We start from the raw sequence: 21,955 nt of genomic DNA on the forward strand, positions 1-21,955 counted from the left end.
CTTTTCCTTCTGCCTCGTACATTCTCTCCGTGGAGTCCAGTGTTTTCAGTGTGGAGTCACAGCACTCCATTAAAGGGGCAGTAAACTGAAATTTGTTCGTATTTTTACAGATTATATATAAATTAACAGAGAAAATAATAATACTGTAATGTATAAACTATACAGTATATATGTTTGTGGCAGCGCTGCTTCACGTGTGGACGTCAGAGCGTAAATTTAGCGTAGTATCCCCCGTTTACCGCGGTGGTTACGTTAAAAAAATCACCCACAACAAACCAAAAACTGCAATAAACAAACGCCACCTCAAAAATGCTCTTTTATGTACACAGCTCTGTACTGTACTAACATTTAACTTCATTTTATTATTAATAATTATATTTTTATTAATACATTTCATTATTTTAATATAAAAACGATTCCCTATAAGTGTTTTGGTCTCTGATGTTCTTCTCGAGACACCGGGAAAATCAGCCAAACTAATCAGTTATGCGGGAAATGCGATTCCGCGATAAACCCAGGGCGTGAGATTCCAACCGCGGGAAAGCGGGAGATTACTGTATTATAATCAACTGTATGTAACATATAATGCAGCATGAAACTTAATTATAATAACCATAAAAATAGGAAACTATATTCATTATGAAATTAATTTTTTTACGATATTAGTGCGAGTTTGCAGTGTAAGTTGAAAGTCACCACTCAAAAGGTTTTTATTTGAGAAATGCAGGTTTTTGAACAGGTGTTATTACATCATAATATATAAAAGCCAATCAGCTTTCAGGATGCAAATGCAGGCCATGGAACAGCTTCACAGGAGGAAACAAACCTTGCATTTGCATTTGAAAACACAAAAATAGTTTGGACATTCATATTATATTTAATATTTTTGCCATTGAAGTCAACACAGTAACGCTTACTATTCATTACAAAAGAGAAGCAAGAAAGAAAAGCAAAGCATTTTAACAGTAAGATCACAAAAAGAAAACATTGAAAAGTGTCACTGTGTCTTGTTGTAAATCAACACTGTACTCCAGACCTTTCACTAATCCTTATTTAACTCTTATCAACTCTTTAAAAAATAAATAAACACTATTCGGTTTAAATGAAGCGCAAAAAAACTCAAATCAAAGCTGCAGTGAATAAGACTTAAAAATAAAAGTGTGTATAAGTTTTCCATTTTTGGAATCACAAATTTTAATACTGCAAAAATGAACAGTAACAAATCCACATTCAGTGAGTCAGAATCAGTTCTGAAGAGTCGAATCCTCCTAATGAATCACTTTCTTCTCTCAACACTTTATACTAGTTGGAGTTTTATCTATTTGCCTTCACACTAGCATCCTTCATAGTACAGCGAGATGTAGGCCACGCCCACAAATGACCTCAGTAGCGTTCGCTAGGCGTGCACCAAGGGACACTGCTAGTGTAAGCGTGGGGTTAAAGATCATCTCTTCAATCGGTGTAAACTGCAGCGTTCAGGATGTGACCCGACTCTGAGGCACTCGGTACACAAACTGATCAAAAACTTTCCTTCATGTGGCTTTGGATCACGTCCCGTTACACTCCGATGCCTGCAGATCAAACAAACAGAGGGAACAAATATGCTTAAAATGAATAATGCAGAATTAACATCACTGCTGGATTGATTTCTTCAAGACGTTGTAGAAGATGGAAAGAGCTGCTCAATAAAAAACAATGAAAAGCCTCAGTGTGTGTGTGTGTGTGTGTGTGTGTGTGTGTGTGTGTGTGTGTGTGTGTGTGGAATGTTCAGTGCCTCAGGTCTGTGATTGTGTGTGTATGTGTGTGTGTGTGTGTGTGTGTGTGTGTGTGTGTGTGTGTGTGTGTGTGTGTGTGTGTGTGTGTGTGTGGGAATGTTCAGCGCCTCAGGTCTGTGATTGTGTGTGTGTGTGTGAGATTGAGTGTGGGAGTTGAGACCGTGGCGTCCGCCTCACTGTTTTCCTACAGCTGTTGAGCACATCTGGGTTTTGCTGTTATTTTTACATTAAACTACACAAGCGGTGATTTTTGTGGTTAAATGTCTCATCAGTAATTTTCTTAAAATCCTGGTCAGGAAACGTATCTAATGATGTTTCCATAACCACAGTCCCTGTTTATGAGAATAAAAGTTTTGCTTTTACTCACCATGACAACTTCATAAACATCGTTTCCATAGCAACATATACATTTACATTATTATTCCAGTGTTCACGCCCGGAAAATAGTCAGATACTTACTGGTTTGCTGGGAGCCACACAAGACTTTATACGACGTGAATAAACTGAGGGCGAGAAGAAACGTCGCAATAAAGCCAAAAATCTGTAAAAAATAAATAATAATAACAATTAATTAATTAAATCGTAACAACATTTGAGCATATACAGCCAATCACAATCCACTATTCACACCTGAACCTCCAGCCAATCACAGTCCACTATTCACACCTGAACCTCCAGCCAATCACAATCCACTATTCACACCTGAACCTCCAGCCAATCACAATCAAGTATTTATACTGACCAGGGAGTAAAATTAATATTTATTTATTTGTATTTAACTAAAAGATTTGATATTTGATTTTATTAATAAAATAATACCCAAGGGTGTGGTGCAGAATTTCCCCTGTTTCAAAAGTATGTGTGTGTGTGTGTGTGTGTGTGTGTGTGTGTGTGTGTGTGTGTGTGTGTGTGTGTGTGTGTGTGTTTCCTGCTTCTCAAACCTACACCACTTTTTTTTAATTTCCTTTTCCTTTTCCTGTTCTACAGAACTTTTATTTGCATTTAACATTTTAACTTTCTCTCTGAAATTCACACAAACGTTTACCTTCAGCTCTGTTTCTCAGAGTCTGAATATTTACACACTTTTAGCTTTTTTTCTCACTCTGACATTTTGTCTTTATTTATAACATATAATATATGAATGAATATATAATATATTAACTTTAAAAAATATACATATAAATATAATAAAATAACAGAGAATCATATTTGGCATCATTCTGATTTTTCTTTTAATTTTTATTTATTAAATTTGTTTATTTATTAATTTTCCCACCAGAAATGTGATGACGACGTGAAAGGAAATGTACAAATGTAATTTTCAGCATGTGTGTATTTGAACTTTATATAAGTATTAGAATAAAACTATATTTATATTGATATATAATGCAGTTCTGAGGTCTGTATAATCAGCAAAATAATCAGATTTTAAAAAATGATCCTAATTATCTTTAATTATGATTTTTATCTGTATTAATACACGGTTTGAATAAGAGGTCGCTCACAGATCCGGCAAGGAGCGCGGAGATGCTGTGGCTCTTCACCGCTGCTACGATGGAGGCGATGAAGACCAGGACTGTGCCCAAGATGTAGTGAAAAAACTCCTAAAAAACAAAACAAAACCAAAAAGACATGTTGAGGTCAGACACGTGTCTCTGAGCCCTGGCGTGTGAGGGTAACGTCCACTCACCGTCATCGTCCAGTTGATGCAGGGGAGTTTAGCCTGCAGCCTGAACACATACATGAGGAAGAAGATGAGGAAGGCGAAGAGGAACCACAGCGTGACCACCTCGAAGAAGCGGAATGCATTGTAATCCGTCCATCCAGGAGCGAAGTGCACACACAGGAAGGCAATCATGAGGGTCAGCTGATCACACACACACACACACACACACACACACACACACACACACAAACACAATGTAAAAAGAACAGCATTTGGACAATCAACTTTTCCAGCCATATGTGGTTCTTCACCAAACTGTTACCACAAACTCAGAGATACACAATCGTATCAGACGTCTTTGGATGCAGCAGAACGTTTCTCCTTCACTGGAACTAGGAGACCAAAACCTGCTCCAGCATCACAATGCTCCTGTGCACAAAGCAGCTCCATGGGATGAATGTAAACACTGACTGCACCTCAGGCCTCTATCTACATCAGTACCCGACTTTACTACACGTCTGAATTTATCTCCACAGGTGTGTCTTGGGTGTCCACAAACTTTTGACCGTATAGTGTATATGAAATGTAATTTAATCAGAATTAATTAAGGATCAAATTCTGATCTCAGACTTTCACTAATGTTATTTAAATGAATGACATGTAACAGTAAGGACATGAGATCAAAGAGCTCGAGAACGTTTAGTGAAACATTCACTTCCTGTTCCTGTTACACGGCTGTTGCTATAGTTACGGCTTAACTATTTACACAATAGAATAAAATGTCACAGTTTTCAGGGCTCATAAACACACACACACACACACACACACACAATGCAGCAAAATAGGAGACTGTTAGATCTCAATAGAAGGTGTCTGAGTGCAGAACGTAGTTGTGGTTAGCTGGAACGTTTTCTCCTCATTAGGTTTGTGCACGTCAGGCCACGCCCCCTTTGACCGATTCGCTGAGAGTTATAGTGCGTAATGAGGAGATGAGATTTCACAAACCATCCCATAGGCAGAAGATCTCAGCGTAGTGACCATCTGATTACACTGTGACTAACTGTGTGGTTGTAAAAAAAAAACACCACCATCGTTTCCTTAGTGCTGAAGTTTCATAACGTCCTTCTCTGTAGCATGATCGTCACGTTAGCACATCAGTCGTGATGTTCCTCTCACAGCTCTGTCTCATGGCCTTCCTTCCTGTGAGATTGGACCAGATCAGAGGCGAATAGGTTCTTCAGAAGTTCTTCTATGGTTGTTTTCCATGAAAACGCAGAACCGTCAAATCCATCAGCTCGATCTCCTCCGTTACAGCGATCTTCTGAGATGTCTTTCAGAAAGTGGTTTCTACAGAGCTGAGAAGTTCTTATAATGGGGTCTAAATGGGAGTTTGGAGAGATTTCTGGTCCAGAAAAAAATGCAAACCAAAGCTCAAAATAAGCAAAAATAAATGTACCCACAACATTGCAGTTATTATTTATGTACATTGTTGTAAGAAATCTTGAGAGTGTTTTGAGAGATGAGATCCAGAAACGAACTGCAGCTTTAATGCAGGAAGCTCCTGCAGGAACCAGTGAGAAACCAACCGGGCAGTTTAGTGACCTCTGAAATCTAAAGGAACTCTGTTCCACTCTGAGATGAACAGAAGAGTGGATTTCATGGTGTTTAGTGTCAGAAAGGAGATAATAAAGAGAGGAATCTCACCACTTGTCCGATCTTTAATAATCCGGAGTGAGAGCGGCAGTACCCCGGGTTTAAAACTGATCCATCCGACGTCGTCGTGCTCGTGGTGGTGGACGTGGTCGTAACAACCCTGTGCGACATTTTGTTTGTTAGAATAAACAGATCTGATCTGATGGGTCTTAGATGGGTTCCAGCGTGCGTGTGTGTGTGTGTGTGTGCGCACTGTAAAGCTGTAAGTGTGTAAGTGTGTACACACGTTCCTCTAAACCAGAGTCCTGTAACTGGGCGTGACACTCGGCTGTAGTCCAATCCGCGTGCACAGACTCCTCACGTGCACCCGAGTCCACTCTTAGAATACATTCACACGTTTCTGCGTCTCTGCCTAGCGCACTTACACTGTCCACGTGATGGCGTTTGGGACACGGCCATGAAAAAGTGGGCGGGGTTTAAAACACAAACACTGGACGCTGTGAGTCAGAGCGACGTTATGAAGCCTCAGTGTAGTGGAATAACGCAGGAATAACTCGAGTTTAAAATATACAATAAAGAGCAAAAACGTGTCTTTTCTCACACAATTCACAAGAATAATCACGAGTTATTTGTGTAGAATGGACATTTATTATCAGATCAGTTGCAGATAAAAAGTAAATAAAGCCTAATATGGTCAGGAAACGGCTTGTTTTCCATCGTTTGTGCGCATGCGTCGTTATTTTAGTTTGACCTGAACTAGTAAAAATGTAAAATAGTTCAATTATTCATTTTCCAAACACTTCATCATCAGTCTAAATCTCCATCATCAGTCTAAAACTTCATCATCAGTCTAAATCTTCATCATCAGTCTAAAACTCCATCATCAGTCTAAAACTCCATCAGTCTAAAACTCCATCATCAGTCTAAAACTCCATCAGTCTAAAACTCCATCATCAGTCTAAAACTCCATCAGTCTAAAACTCCATCATCAGTCTAAAACTCCATCAGTCTAAAACTCATCATCAGTCTAAATCTCCATCATCAGTCTAAAACTCCATCATCAGTCTAAATCTCCATCATCAGTGTAAATCGCCATCATCAGTCTAAATCTCCATCATCAGTCTAAATCTCCATCATCAGTCTAAAACTCCATCATCAGTCTAAAACTTCATCATCAGTCTAAATCTCCATTATCAGTGTAAATCGCCATCATCAGTCTAAATCTCCATCATCGGTCTAAAACTTCATCATCAGTCCAAAACTTCATCATCAGTCTAAATCTCCATCATCAGTCTAAAACTTTATCATCAGTCTAAAACTTCATCATCAGTCTAAAACTCCATCATCAGTCTAAAACTCCATCATCAGTCTAAAACTTCATCAGCAGTCTAAATCTTCATCATCAGTCTAAAACTTCATCATCAGTCTAAAACTTCATCATCAGTCTAAAACTCCATCATCAGTCTAAATCTCCATCATCAGTCTAAAACTCCATCATCAGTCTAAATCTCCATCATCAGTCTAAAACTCCATCAGTCTAAAACTCCATCATCAGTCTAAAACTTAATTATCAGTCTAAATCTTCATCATCAGTCTAAAACTCCATCATCAGTCTAAAACTCCATCATCAGTCTAAAACTTAATTATCAGTCTAAATCTTCATCATCAGTCTAAAACTCCATCATCAGTCTAAAACTCCATCATCAGTCTAAAACTCCATCATCAGTCTAAAACTTAATTATCAGTCTAAATCTTCATCATCAGTCTAAAACTCCATCATCAGTCTAAAACTCCATCATCAGTCTAAAACTCCATCATCAGTCTAAATCTTCATCATCAGTCTAAAACTCCATCATCAGTCTAAAACTTCATCATCAGTCTAAAACTCCATCATCAGTCTAAAACTCCATCATCAGTCTAAAACTTAATTATCAGTCTAAATCTTCATCATCAGTCTAAAACTCCATCATCAGTCTAAAACTCCATCATCAGTCTAAAACTTAATTATCAGTCTAAAACTTCATCATCAGTCTAAATCTTCATCATCAGTCTAAAACTCCATCATCAGTCTAAAACTCCATCATCAGTCTAAAACTCCATCATCAGTCTAAATCTTCATCATCAGTCTAAAACTCCATCATCAGTCTAAAACTTCATCATCAGTCTAAAACTCCATCATCAGTCTAAAACTTAATTATCAGTCTAAATCTTCATCATCAGTCTAAAACTCCATCATCAGTCTAAAACTCCATCATCAGTCTAAAACTCCATCATCAGTCTAAAACTTAATTATCAGTCTAAATCTCCATCATCAGTCTAAAACTTCATCATCAGTCTAAAACTCCATCATCAGTCTAAAACTCCATCATCAGTCTAAAACTCCATCATCAGTCTAAAACTTAATTATCAGTCTAAATCTTCATCATCAGTCTAAAACTCCATCATCAGTCTAAAACTCCATCATCAGTCTAAAACTTAATTATCAGTCTAAAACTTAATTATCAGTCTAAATCTTCATCATCAGTCTAAAACTCCATCATCAGTCTAAAACTCCATCATCAGTCTAAAACTCCATCATCAGTCTAAAACTTAATTATCAGTCTAAATCTTCATCATCAGTCTAAAACTCCATCATCAGTCTAAAACTCCATCATCAGTCTAAAACTCCATCATCAGTCTAAAACTTAATTATCAGTCTAAATCTTCATCATCAGTCTAAAACTCCATCATCAGTCTAAAACTTAATTATCAGTCTAAAACTTAATTATCAGTCTAAATCTTCATCATCAGTCTAAAACTCCATCATCAGTCTAAAACTCCATCATCAGTCTAAAACTCCATCATCAGTCTAAAACTTAATTATCAGTCTAAATCTTCATCATCAGTCTAAAACTCCATCATCAGTCTAAAACTCCATCATCAGTCTAAAACTTCATCATCAGTCTAAAACTCCATCATCAGTCTAAAACTCCATCATCAGTCTAAAACTTAATTATCAGTCTAAATCTTCATCATCAGTCTAAAACTCCATCATCAGTCTAAAACTCCATCATCAGTCTAAAACTTAATTATCAGTCTAAATCTTCATCATCAGTCTAAAACTCCATCATCAGTCTAAAACTCCATCATCAGTCTAAAACTTAATTATCAGTCTAAATCTTCATCATCAGTCTAAAACTCCATCATCAGTCTAAAACTCCATCATCAGTCTAAAACTTAATTATCAGTCTAAATCTCCATCATCAGTCTAAAACTTCATCAGTCTAAATCTTCATCATCAGTCTAAAACTCCATCATCAGTCTAAAACTCCATCATCAGTCTAAAACTTCATCATCAGTCTAAAACTTAATCATCAGTCTAAATCTTCATCATCAGTCTAAAACTCCATCATCAGTCTAAAACTTCATCATCAGTCTAAAACTTCATCATCAGTCTAAATCTTCATCATCAGTCTAAAACTTCATCATCAGTCTAAAACTTCATCATCAGTCTAAAACTCCATCATCAGTCTAAAACTCCATCATCAGTCTAAAACTTCATCATCAGTCTAAAACTCCATCATCAGTCTAAATCTTCATCATCAGTCTAAAACTCCATCATCAGTCTAAAAAGTCTCTTTTGATATAAACGATCATATTACAGAGAAACTGGAAAAAAATCATAAATTCCTCTTCTTTGTTACAAACCATTGACCCCAAAGATTCTTCAATTCACCAAATAACAGCAGCACAATAAACCTGTAGTCACGTACCCACATGTCAGGTTCAGTCACTCGACATGTTCCTCATCATAAAGGACTTTAAATTACAGCCGGAATTTCACTCAGAATAGATTCAGACAGCTGGAGCTCAGAGCCCCTGTAACGAGCGTGTGAAATCCAGACGTCTGTGTTTAAGAATGTTCATGTAGTGTATTAATGTACAGTTCACTACATCTCTGAATCAGAGGGAGGAAGCAGAATGTAAAAAACTCTACACTGGATTTATAGTGCATTAAACAGAGTCAAGTCAGAGGACGGATCCACAGCAAACATGGAAAATTCTACACATAATCCTACAGGCTTTAAGATAAATATTTATAGTAGTATGTCAATAGAAAGAGATCGTGAGATCTGAAATGGTTCCAGTTACACATGTGATATGGTGTAGAAGCACAGGATGAAGGCATGACATGACCATGAGAGGATTCACCCTCATATATATGCAGTATATTTATTTATTAATTTTTTTGGTCACAACACTATATTTTAACATATAATTCTTATATGATATAAATATATTGATAGTTGTGTATTTAAAGTACTTCTTTTTGCATTAAAGTGCTGATTGCATTTTTCATTTGTCTTATTAGCAAGAAAAATAAAGTGAAAAGAAAAGCAACAGAATCATTTCCCTCCTGTGTTTGGGGCATTGTGTTTGTTGTCATGGTGACAATGTATGAGTTGATCGCTATAAACAGGAAGAAACAAATCTACAGAAAAGAAGTCGGTTTGAAAATAGGAAACACACAAAGGGGGAGAAGCATCAAACATCCAGCTGTTTATGTCTGTTTATCGTTCTGTCAATCAATTTATTGATCTGTCAAATAATCTATCAATAAATAATCTATAAAAGTGACAGCATGGCTGTGAGAGGTGTTTATTCCTCATACACTGCAGCTACACAAATTCTTAATATTATATTATATTATAAAATCTTAGTCATAAAAGAAAAAATCTCATACTTTATATTCATTTGTAGGTACATTTAAATCTTTAGAACATCTCTAAAGCAGACTAGTTCCAGCTGTGTTTCATGGACCTTCAGGAATAATAAAAAAAACACATACATATCAGATATTACACAAACACAACCATAAATCCATAACACACTAATAGTTTATTGGTAAAAAAAAGTCAAATATAAAATCTCTGTACTGTTGATTTGCTCAGTGTGAAATTGGGATGTGGGTCGTGTGATCATGAGTCAGACATGTTCATCGTCTATGTTTAAAGACCCAACACTTGTTTTCCATCTGCTAGAGGAACCGTGAAGCTCCGCCATGGACATTCGACACTTGACCCTCATGCTGTTCCTGATCGGATTCTCAGGTAAGAACGATTTTTATTCCCAACACTGAGAGCTGATTGTGTGGATTGAAAAAAATACCTGCCAAGAAATGCTGAACCAGCTGATTTAGTGAAAAAAGACAGTATTTTCCCAATGAGAATTGGCTTAATGGTTTCTATTACAATCCTTTTTTCATAAAGAAATAATCCTAGACCGAGTTTTATCTGGAAATACATCCATGCTAGTTTTATTGAATAAATATCACAAAAGTCATCACCATCAGATCCTTCAAACGCTTAAACCCCGTGATAAAGCATGAGGATTTAACTTTACTTACATAACGATCCATCATAAACCATTAATACCAGCAAAAAATATTACTAACAAATGCAAACCATTAACCATGACAACATTACTAACGATTAGCCATCACAGACTATTACCAACAATTATTAATCATTAGAAAGTTCAGGAACATTCAATAATCTTTACAGTAATGTATCTGATCCTGGTTTATTATAAAAGAAAGAAGGATGAAGGTTTTTGTGTGGATTCTTTGTGCACTGAACAGTTACATAATAAATCTACAGCTAATCCTGATTAGCAACATTAGCATTAGCATTTTTTCACCATTCTTTGTTTTCTTTTGTTTTAGAAATGTTTTTGTGCAGCACTAAATTGTGTGATGAATATTAGACAGAATTGTGTCTTTACTGCTGTTGTTTTGCAGTTCGATCCTGATTCATTATTAGCATGTTTGATTAGCGTGTTTCCTTTTCTTTCGTCGCAGCTTCATCAGCCTATGACGACACGTGGACCATACAGGTTTCCCCTGAGGTGCGAACCATCGAGGGCTACCCTGCAGTGCTGCCCTGCTCTTTCACACACCCTACACACACCCTGCACTCCTCTATGAACGTGGTTTGGCGTCTGGGCCACGCCCGCACCAGCACCGTGCTCTTCCGCTGCTCCAGTCTGAACGGCAGCCAGCAGTGTGAGACCGGACCGGACCAGGACCAGCGGTACCGACTAGAGGGAAACCACAGAGAACACGACCTGACTTTGCGCATCAGCAGCACTGGCCTGCAGGACAGTGGACGCTACTACTGCAGCGTGGAGCTGCCTGATCAACTGCACGCCAACTACGAGAACAAAATGGGAACACGGCTCCGAGTGGAAGGTACTAGAACACCACAGATTTTTTTATTAATTATCAGACGTAAATCTCTGCTTCAGGTTTTATTGCTTGGTTTGTTTACCTCCAGCTCCACCCCGGATCTTAAGCTTGTCCATAGGGGGCAGTGCAGACACACGTCTAAAAGCCCTTTGTCAGGTTCAGGGGTCTCCGCTACCTGATGTCCAGTGGACCGGTTTAGATGAAGTTCTCGATGCAGTTAACGAAGCCGCCCCGCGATCTCAGGAAGCTCCAGATCGCCACAAAACCACCAGCCAGCTCCTGGACATCCAACCAGGAGGGCAGTACACTTGCACTGCCTCCAACCCTCTCGGCAACGACCAGGCTACGGTCTACATCCTGCCCCCGAGTCCAGAAATGTCGCAGATCAACAACACCCGTCATGACACTCTAACCGTACCGCTGCTGCTCGGGTTAGCGTTAGCTCTGAAGTTGCTTCTCTTCCTGGGAGGTTTGGGAGTTTTATTTATTAAAAGTCAGGTTGGGTCCAAAAATCAGGATCATTCAAATGAATGATGTTTCTTACTTTTAATACACAGTTTTCCAAACAAATATGGCTTTGATGTGCAGTGAGATTTCATTAAACCAATCAGATGCTTTTTAGCTGCATCCCTTTAGGACGGATTTACATGTGGTTCTCATTATCATTTATTAAATCTCATTAAGTTTTTGGTCGTTATTGATATTTTAAAATAAATAATTCCTGAACTCTTATTCTTTATTTAGGTCTCCTAAAAGAACAAAACTGTGCTAATTATATTTATAGTTTCTGTAGAATTTCTTTTATTCTCCATTAACATGTGTGCAGGAAGTAACGAAGTACAAATACTCTGTTACTGTACTTAAGTAGATTTTTCTAGTAAGATTTTCTATATTTTAGTTCACTAATTATTTTTCAGACAACTTTTCACTTCTACTCATTAAATGATTACACAAATATTTGTACTTTTTACTTCTTACATTTTCAAATGAGACTCGTTACTTTAGTTTTAATTTACTTGGTGACATCAATATTTTATCTTCTCACTGCACCGTTTTAATGGCCAAACGCGGCGGTCATTTTGTGGCATTTTTTCCTCATAACGCCGAAACCTAAGTGGTATTTTTTGATCCTACAGATTAGAGAAATACATCATCCGAATCTGTAAATGATCTACTTTTATTTGCACACACTCATAATAACAACAAAACGCTGTGCTTTTGTAAAATAATGAAAACAGACAGGGGGCGCTCTCTGCCATCTCTCTTCACAGACACACAAATAAAACAACCTGAATCTCAGTGAATATTTGCCTCACAGACACAATACATATATGTATAGAAATCTTGAAATGTCTATTTTTAAATAAACACAGGATTGTGTACTTTTGCCACCTCTGCATGCGTCACAAATTCCATACATAATCTACACACCTCATTATAACACGTGGTTCTGTCCCGCGTTGTATCACCCTGTGCATCCTGTAGAGGGCATCGTTACGCAAGTTACACTTGATTATTAGTACTGTACATCACTTAACCCTGAACTCATCAAACTCTAAAATTTTGATTATTGTTTTTTTTCCTCTGCTGCATTTGATCAAATAAATAACAACCATTTTAACAATTTTACTTCTTAAAATATATAATGAAGGTACTGCATAAAATTCATGTTTTAGTTGAATGTGCTAAAAAAAGACCCATACAATTATTTATGTGTCTATTATATATTTATTAATCTTTATTACAGCATACATATCTGTTCGAGACATTTGGGACAGTTGAGGACATGAGTATAAGTTACAGCTACTATAATGATCTAATCTGCTACACATTACATCTACATATATGTTGCATTTTAATTAATAATTTGTAAAGGATATATATTTACAGAATTAAAGGTAAAGCTAAGTATCTATTAGCATGTAATATGCTTTAATAATTGTAATGAAAATTCAGTAAGTTGAAAAAATATTTAGGTTTTTTTTTGTTGTTGTTGTTTTAGAATATTATATTACTATTATAGCAGATAGTCAAAGGCAATTCCGTCTGATTTCATTCACTTTGCCTAATCAGAATTGGTCATGAACACACAGAATCTGTTTAAGTGGAATTAGCTGTTGGTAGATGTTAGCCTCAGTAGCTACAGTAGCGATTATGTTACCATCTTTACATTTCTATTATATATGATTGTTAAAATAATTGATTAGCCAGGCACTATGCTAATAAGACAACATATAAGGAATGTTGTGTGATTAGCATTAGCATGGATGTTATGCAGGTTCAGTGGTTCATATTCTGAAGTTTGAAGCAAATGAAAGCAGGTGATGCAGGTTACAGGAGCCGATTATCAGCTTGTGTTCAATAAACTCGTAAGTTGGCTTTAACAATGGAAAATGAAATTAAGTAAGAATGATTTTATCATCTGTAGGTAACTGGATGATTGACAGGTTTGTGGTTAAGCCCAGAGGAGGTGGTGGTGCTCGACTAAACACTCTAACTCCAGTCATTAACGGTACTGAGGACCACCATTTCTCCAGCACACAGGGGCAACATGGGTGAGCAGCAGCGCACGGTGCTCCATGTGAAATTCCCACTGGGTTCCATTATCATGGACACGCACAGGCCACCTGCTGGCTGGTTGTTGTTGCTGTCCCAGTTGGCGAAGGTGAAGCTGGTGGATGTTTGCCATAACCACTCTGAGGTCATGAGGTTGCGCCGCAGGCCGAGCCACGCAAAACCTTCCACGTTCATGTTGTTCAGTGTAGCAGCCATTTTGTTCTGTGTGAAGTTGAGGTTGGGACTCGCCAGCACCATGCCTTTGGATGTGCAGTGAGAACGAGACTGCTGCCAGCTCATCGTGTTGTTAGAAAGCTCATACGGCACGGGAACCACAACACAACCATTAGGGTCTGGGGAGGCAAAAAACACACACACAAACACACTTTAATTGCACGATTAGGACTTTATCCCAGAGCTCCCCCACAACTAAGGTCCCTAAACCTCCACATTTGGAAGAGCCCTCTGAACAATGGCAGAAAAATATTCAGAAATTTTTATTTCAAATATATGTTTTACAAACTGTATTTGATAATAAATGTTGGCTTGCAAACTAAAATGTCCCTTAGTTACTAATAGAGGGTGGGGCACCAATAGTTGGAACTATCTGCAAAAATTCATAACCATAGTTTTTCCGGCTTCTGGTTCACTGTCATTACGAGAGCGGCCTCTAGAGGCGGAACACTGACACCACGTGCTGTTTTTTTTACAGGTAAAACTGCGTGCTGCACAGGGAGTGCAATTTCTTCTTCTTCTTCTTCTTCTTCTTCTTCTTCTTTTGGCTGCTCCCATTAGGGGTCGCCACAGCGGATCATCCTTCTCCATACCCCCCTGTCCTCTACAGACTGCCATATTATGTTTATTATTTTTAATATTTTAATTAGATAATTACATTTACTAATTTACATATTCATATTTATTTCCTTTTTTTATTTATACCCCTGGTATAACCGCTGATTTATTTGTGTGTTTGGGTTGGGGTGTGTGTGTGTGTGTGTGTGTGTGTGTGTAGGACTTTACCTGGCTCGTCGTTTACAGAAATTGCAGGACCTCCAAAAGTCACCCCGGACGCCGAATTCTCAAAGACATACACGGCGATACGTGAGGTAGGATGCCAAATGACGCATGACTTACAATTACTCAGGCTGTAAATGGTCCATGAGTACCCTGAAGCACTGGAATCATTAAAGGATACCCCAGTGAGTGGAGCGGCACCGATCATGACACTACCTTTTTGCGCCGTTTCTACTATGATTAAAGCCCTCGCCTGGCTCTGAACAATGGTGTGAACCAAGTAGCAGCCAGAAAACATGGTTTTGGGGATAATATCGATGAGGAGGCCAGGAATGATTGCTATTACTGATGCTGGGAGTGACGTGGTGAGACTCGAGGCTCCCGTGTTTAGACCTGGTAATGAAGGAAGCAGTCCAATGGAACCAGGAGCAACAGTCCTGCTTTCTGAGCCAGAGTTGACACTGACGGTGTCGGCCGCGGATACAAAGAGGCGCGTGAGGGTGGTGTTATAGGGAGGGAAGATAAAGTCAGTTCCCAAAACCTCGATGGGACGCAGCTGATGCGCGACCATGTTACACCTGCAATTCTGTGTGTCGATACACGGATTGGTAATGATCACGGCCACTTTTCCGACAGATGAGACTTTAAACCAGAGCCTGTCGCTCGCAAACTGGATCAGCTCAAAAGAGGTCAGGGTGATCAGAGTATCGTCATCTCCGGTCGGAGTTTTTCCGGTCACCGTTATGCTGTTGTTCACCTGCTCTGCATTAATAATGATCAACCTGAAATTGTAATCCAGGGGTACGTCAGTAGAGCCGGTGAACACGCTCGCGTTATAGTTGTTCAGCTGAACAGCGAACTCGGTGTAATTAGGGGACGGGACCACATAGTTCGTTCCGAGGTTGGCTGTAGGTGGGACGACGTTAGACTGTGTGCTGTCTCCTCGCCTGCTGATAGAAAGTACGGAGATGTTCTTGTCGCTGACGACTCTGACAACCTTCATGGTCTGTCCTAATTCAAACACCTCAGGGTTCGGAATATTCACGAGATACACCTGAGCAAGGTTGATGGTTGACTGGTTAATATTTGCGCCGTTAAGCGTGATCGCAACATTAGTGCTAGGGAGGAAGGTGGTGATCCTCAGCTGGAAGACCGGCTGAGCTGGAAAGTAGTAAGCGAGGTTCTCTGGAAATGCCGTGACAAATTCGGTGCCGTAGTCAACAGCGTGACCTGGTCAAATCAAACACACTCCGTTATACGTTTTTACATCTTCTACAGTGTCAGGACTGCTAATTCAGAACCACATCACACACATGACCTACCTTGGCATAATATCGACATAAAAAGTATGAAGGGCAACATGGTGGAGCCCTGAGACCTTCTCATGGCTCGGATTGGTTCAACTCTGGTCTCTGGAGATCTTCTGAGCTGCAGAACGAGACAGAAACACACAGGTTCTTCACATTTCTTTTACTTATCATTTAACTAACATTTAAATTTTTTATTGCATTATCATTTTTATTTGAAACTATTATATGATCTATTAACTCTCTTGAGGAACTCTAAAGGTTCCATGAAAAGGTCAACAGCTTAACATTCTTCTATCAGAAGTACTACATGAAGAACCTTTGAAAAAACCTAAAATTCCTAAAAATAAAAAATGTAGAATGTAAATGTATTTTTTGGGTCCCAGGTAGAACCCTGTAAAAAAATGTTGTAAAATCAGAACAGGTTCCAAGAAGAACTCCTCGTGGCTTAAAGTATTTGGAACCCTTCAGTGTTCTTTGGTTCTCTCTGGGGAGCCTTTAAATGTTCTATAAATCAAAAAGGTCTCTGGGTTCCAACCTTTCTTAATTATCTAATGATGCCTGAAGGAACACATGGAGATCTCCAGCTACACTCTGAAAATCTGCTTCTTCTTCTAAGTTCTTATTCTCCTAAAAGAGTTCCACCTGAAACTAGCTGAAGGTGAAGTCACACGTTGAATTTGCATGTGTGCGAGTGTGTGTGTGTGTGTGAGTGTGTGTGCGTGTGTTGCAAATTTTAAATGGCAGTGTGTTTTGCATTTTCTTGCATGAATGGCTCTGTTTTTTTTCACCTGGAATTCACTTTTCTGTGCGTTTGGTTTTAAGGCTGATTGTTTTTTTTTCCTCACTGGTTTATTGCATCAGAAACTTTCACCTACAAAAACTAAATAAACAGAGACACTGAGTTATAGATGATGTAATAGTTCTAGGAAATAGAATGTCCAGTAAAATGATCACAAATATATCCAAAATTATCGACATTTTAAAAAAGTATAGTCAAGTGAATGAACAGTTTTGTGTGTGTGTGTGTGTGTGTGTGTGTGTGTGTGTGTGTGTGAGCACAAAACACTACACCATCACTGCATCTGTTTCTTCTTTATTTATCTGTATCTGTTATATTCCATATTCTATAATGTAAATTGCTTCTAATATACTTTTGTCTGTCTGTCTGTCTGTCTGTCTGTCTGTCTGTCTGTTTTAAATGATCAGTCACATTTGGTTAAACTTGGTGAAAAAAAAAGGTAATGTGTTTAAATATGATCATATTTTGGTTCTTATTGACGTGAATTTGTTTCATCATGAACCTCAGCATGTTTTATGTAAAATGTACAGAACAAAAATCACCCACAATCATGAGTTTACACTTTTAAACAAAACTCTGCTGATCTTTGGCAGATTTCTCCGAATCTCAGCCTCGGTGTGTTTTTCATTCGACTCTGATCGAATTACTAAAAGGGTGAACTTGGCTTTGCTGAGATCTTTACACAAATCACTGCTCTGAGAATCAGAGATAATAAACCTGTTTACATCATTATTAAATATTTAATGGTACTTTATACACAAACAGAGCAAAATCCCTTTAATACATGTACAGGATTAGAATATCCTATAAATCTGACAGAAATATGGAATCAGGAGATTTATATACAGGTCTATTATTCATTTCATTTGTTTTTCAGATGTTCTACACCAGTAGATAAACCACACACTATACACACTACACTGAGTGTTTAAATCTGAGATCACAAAATACAGGAAACCGATTACTTTAGAAACCATTTAACACTTATTTATCTCAATCCCATTACTCAGATTTTAATCTGCACTCTTGCATTGGAAACAGCCCTTTTTTTAACTGTCCATTTATACCATTTAAATATCTTCTAAAACACTTTTTAAATTAAAATGAAACAGGACCCGAGCCATACCCCTGAGGAACACGCTCCAATTCAGGTTTTACCTCGTAATTGTTCTCTGTTAAACCTGATACCGAATCAGATCGATATAAAAACAAACACTATAATGATTTAAAATATGAAGATAAAAAGAAGAAGAAAAGCCTGTACCTGCCAGTGCAGCCGTAACACACCCTGATCCTCCAGACTGAGTATGAAGGTGGTGTGCGTGTTCTTCCTCCAGCTCACAAATGCACACATTTGACTTTCAAACTTCCCAAATTTTCACACGTTTGCATGAAATCCACAGATTTAAGGAACAAGGAGATTGCGTACTTTCTCTCCCAAACAAAGCTCGCCTATTTTTATTTTATTTTTAATCTGTCACCACCTGGACAGGTTTGATCCTGGACTCACTCATATCTCCTGAAGGAATCAGTTCTGTTAGAAGATTGAAGATCGACTCTGTTTTTCAGATCAGGAATAAACAAAACCTTATGGAGGAAATTATATAGAAAATATCTTTCAAAGAGTCAAAGTTCAAATGTGCCACAGTGAAAAAGTGAATTTTCTACAAACTCACACAACCACCTTCATCATCATCGTCATCATCAAACACAGAGTTACACACGTTTGTGTTGCATAAAATAATCAAAAATATACTTTTGTTCTTCATTAAACTGAATCAGGGAAGAATTATTTCAGTCATGAGTCCGAATCGTTCTGCTTTGAATCAAATCTCCCAGAAATTTACATTAAAAAGTCTAAAACATAAAGAACCACAAAAACGAAAAAATGTATTCTGCAGTGATGTTTTATTTCTTATAAAAATAAGAATATTTTCCACACAAATCAACACATTTAAACATTCACATTTCTTTATTCTGAAATCATCACCACCGCATGCAGGGAGAGAAAAATATTACAATTATTTCATCTTTTTCTTTTTTTAAAGCAGATTTTTTTTTCTTTTCTTTTTAATGAACTCAATAAAGAAAAACTCAAATAAAAATATTCTTATGCACAGTTCATGGAGTTGCTCTACGAAGGGGCGGAGCTTAAATGGAGTTAATCCTGATAATGAAATCACAGCTGATTGAGTTTGAGTTTAGAGATGATGATACTCAGCGTAGCTCTGCGTATCAGATGTAAGTTCTCCAGCTCGAGCGCTCTGACGGCTGGAAATTAAGTTATTCGTTACCGTGGTGATGTGTAAACTTGTTTCTGATTGGCTGGTCGTGGTTTTGGTGAAGCCTGGTGGTGGTAGCGTCATCGCGTTCCTGGTGCGTGTGCTGATTTTTTCCCCTCGTCTCGGGGGCGTGGCGTCTGTCTGCGTGCTCCTTTTCCTCTTCCTCCTCCTCTTCCTCCGTTTTTCCTCCTGCGGTTCTCGTGCTCTTCTTTAGCGGCGGCCTGCGTCCACAGCGCGTCAAATCTCCCGGGCGCCTGATAGCCGGCCGTGTTGGAGTCCAGCGGGTCTTTGGAGAGCAGAACCCAGATGGCCGGGGTGTTCCGTGTCACGGTGATGGGGTCGAGTCCGGCACTCGGCTCCAGCGGCTCCCACATCTCCTGCAGCGAGCTGAAGACCAGCCGCGTGACCTGGTGCAGCCCTCCCGCACGCCGCTTCATGATCTCCACGCACGTGATGGCCTTGGAGACGCTCGGGCCGACGCCTGTGAACACGATCTGGCGGCACGCTTGCGATTCCGCGCTCGGATCCGCCTCCGTTTCCTCTACACCTCCTCCGCTCTCCGACACTTTCTCCGCTCGGCTCTCCATGCGGCTCTGAGCGAAACGCATCAGGTTACGGATTTTGCTTCCGTCTCGAACACGGACCACCGGCGTCCCGTCATGGAGGAGTTCAGAGAACGGGCAGAGACTCGGCTGCTCCACCACCCCGGCTTTCCTGTAGTTCTCCATCTCTCCTACAAAACACAAAATAACTGCTCCAGATTCAGTACGAGGCACATTTCAGTGCTGTTTTCATCATCAGCATCTTCATCTTCTTTAAATATAAATATATTCATCACAAACACACACACACACACACACACACACACACAAGCTGCTCTCTGACTAGAAAATATTGATACACATGAGCATCACGATATTTAGTTTATTGATACTGTATCGATTCTCAAAATCGTAAATATTGATTTGTGGCAGTTGTTTCATTTGAAGTGGAATATAAATGTGAGCTGGAGTTCAGTCTTCTGATCACTGAACTTAAACAGTGACAGGACGTACAAGCAAACGGTCTCGTATCGTACTGTATCGTATCGCCAGACTCTTACCGACACGCAGCTCCAAACTGTAAAGTTAAATCAAATTATTGAGCTGCAGGTTTTGATGAATATTTTTATTCTAAGACTTTTATACAGTTTATACTTGTGTGTAAAATGTAATATAAAGTTTATACTGGTTTAATTCTCGCTGCTGTTTAAAATAATTTGTACCTTTCACTAAGATTCCACGGATTTATTCGGAACCAAACATTTCCTCCAGGAGCTGCTTCTCTCTCAGAGCTCTGCCTCTTTTTCTTCATCTAACACTCAAAACACCGCTCATCAGCTCAATACTAACAGCCTAGCATGTCCTAGCCTGTCCTGTCCTAGCCTAGCCTAGCCTAGCCTAGCCTAGCCTAGCCTAGCAAACACCGAGCACCGGCAGCTGCGCGTCAACACGAGCTGCGTTCAGCTGCGTCCGCATTTTACACTTCCGGGTTATCAGTTTAAGACGCCATGAACTCTAAAATACACGTTCGGAAACGTTTTCATCGTTTCTCTCCAATTTATATTTCCTTTCTTTATGTAATATTTGATCCAGTAATGTAAACAATAAACAAGTCTTAAAAATTTAGCTCAGATAAAGTCAATGTGACGCAATAAAATCTCCTAAACAACTTAAATACAACGCCATTAAATGACGTTATACATACATTACTCCACCAGGGGCGCAGTAGACACACTAACACATACAACCCAGTCCTGAAAATGTTACGTCATATAATAATAATAATAATAATAATAATAATAATAATAATAATAAATGTTTTATTGTTTGGGTTTTTATTTGGGCCTGTAAGATTTGTCTTGAACTTCATTGTTGACACGCATCATAAACGTTTTATTATATATTTTATATTATTATTATATTATATTCTGTATTATTACTTAAATTAATTTAATGTAGTAGTAAAAGCATTAATAGTACTATTAGTAGTAGTATTAGTATTATTAATTAGTATTATAATAATTATTATTATTTATTATTATTATTATTAGTATTATTATTAGTAGTAGTATTAGTATTATTATTATTATTATTAGAAATGAAAGGAAAAAAATAGACCTTACAAATCAAATGAACTCTGCAGTCGGAAAATAACGCATTTACTGTCGCGATGGAATATAATAAAACTCTCATTGCGCAATAATAATAATAATAATAATAATAATAATAATAATAATAATAATAATAATAATAATAATAATAATAATAATAATAATAATAATAATAATAATAATAAATGTTTTATTGTTTGGGTTTTATTTGGGCCTGTAAGATTTGTCTTGAACTTCATTGTTGACACGCATCATAAACGTTTTATTATATATTTTATATTATTATTATATTATATTCTGTATTATTACTTAAATTAATTTAATGTAGTAGTAAAAGCATTAATAGTACTATTAGTAGTAGTATTAGTATTATTAATTAGTATTATAATTATTATTATTATTTATTATTATTATTATTAGTATTATTAGTAGTAGTATTAGTATTATTATTATTATTATTAGAAATGAAAGGAAAAAAATAGACCTTACAAATCAAATGAACTCTGCAGTCGGAAAATAACG

At 37.9% G+C, this 21,955-nt stretch overlaps 4 protein-coding genes across 6 annotated transcripts; 1 reads left to right on the forward strand and 3 right to left on the reverse strand.

Annotated features, from left to right (window-relative positions):
- Positions 1–854: 854 nt before the first annotated feature.
- On the reverse strand, positions 855–5,434 carry cmtm7 (CKLF-like MARVEL transmembrane domain containing 7). The gene is made up of 5 exons (XM_046834203.1): positions 5,146–5,434; positions 3,466–3,642; positions 3,281–3,379; positions 2,235–2,316; positions 855–1,571 (listed from the first exon to the last, which is right to left on the reverse strand). The coding sequence occupies exons 1-5, from the start codon at positions 5,263–5,265 to the stop codon at positions 1,558–1,560; spliced, it is 492 nt and encodes a 163-aa protein (XP_046690159.1). The 5' UTR covers positions 5,266–5,434; the 3' UTR covers positions 855–1,557.
- A 4,636-nt stretch (positions 5,435–10,070) lies between these two features.
- Positions 10,071–11,960, forward strand: si:dkey-11p23.7 (V-set and Ig domain-containing protein). Its single transcript, XM_046834176.1, has 3 exons — positions 10,071–10,184; positions 10,934–11,323; positions 11,409–11,960. The coding sequence occupies exons 1-3, from the start codon at positions 10,136–10,138 to the stop codon at positions 11,852–11,854; spliced, it is 885 nt and encodes a 294-aa protein (XP_046690132.1). The 5' UTR covers positions 10,071–10,135; the 3' UTR covers positions 11,855–11,960.
- Positions 11,961–13,041: 1,081 nt separating this feature from the next.
- LOC124375646 lies at positions 13,042–18,440 on the reverse strand. Of its 2 annotated transcripts, none has more exons than XM_046834174.1 (4): positions 18,264–18,440; positions 16,213–16,318; positions 14,897–16,120; positions 13,042–14,229 (listed from the first exon to the last, which is right to left on the reverse strand). In XM_046834174.1, the coding sequence occupies exons 1-4, from the start codon at positions 18,351–18,353 to the stop codon at positions 13,814–13,816; spliced, it is 1,836 nt and encodes a 611-aa protein (XP_046690130.1). In that variant the 5' UTR covers positions 18,354–18,440; the 3' UTR covers positions 13,042–13,813. The 2 variants fall into 2 exon arrangements, with proteins under 2 accessions (XP_046690130.1, XP_046690131.1); XM_046834175.1 differs by lacking the exon at positions 18,264–18,440 and adding an exon at positions 16,736–16,802.
- A 450-nt stretch (positions 18,441–18,890) lies between these two features.
- Positions 18,891–21,025, reverse strand: rpp25l (ribonuclease P/MRP 25 subunit-like). 2 transcript variants are annotated; one of them, XM_046834179.1, is made up of 2 exons: positions 20,546–21,025; positions 18,891–20,014 (listed from the first exon to the last, which is right to left on the reverse strand). In XM_046834179.1, exon 2 carries the CDS (start codon positions 20,007–20,009, stop codon positions 19,362–19,364), a length of 648 nt encoding a protein of 215 aa, XP_046690135.1. In that variant the 5' UTR covers positions 20,010–20,014; positions 20,546–21,025; the 3' UTR covers positions 18,891–19,361. The 2 variants fall into 2 exon arrangements, with proteins under 2 accessions (XP_046690135.1, XP_046690134.1); XM_046834178.1 differs by having other exon boundaries at positions 18,891–20,032; positions 20,546–21,022.
- Between the last annotated feature and the right edge of the window lie 930 nt (positions 21,026–21,955).

The sequence above is a fragment of the Silurus meridionalis genome, chromosome 21 (genome assembly GCF_014805685.1).
Source record: "Silurus meridionalis isolate SWU-2019-XX chromosome 21, ASM1480568v1, whole genome shotgun sequence".
Classification (NCBI taxonomy): domain Eukaryota; kingdom Metazoa; phylum Chordata; class Actinopteri; order Siluriformes; family Siluridae; genus Silurus; species Silurus meridionalis.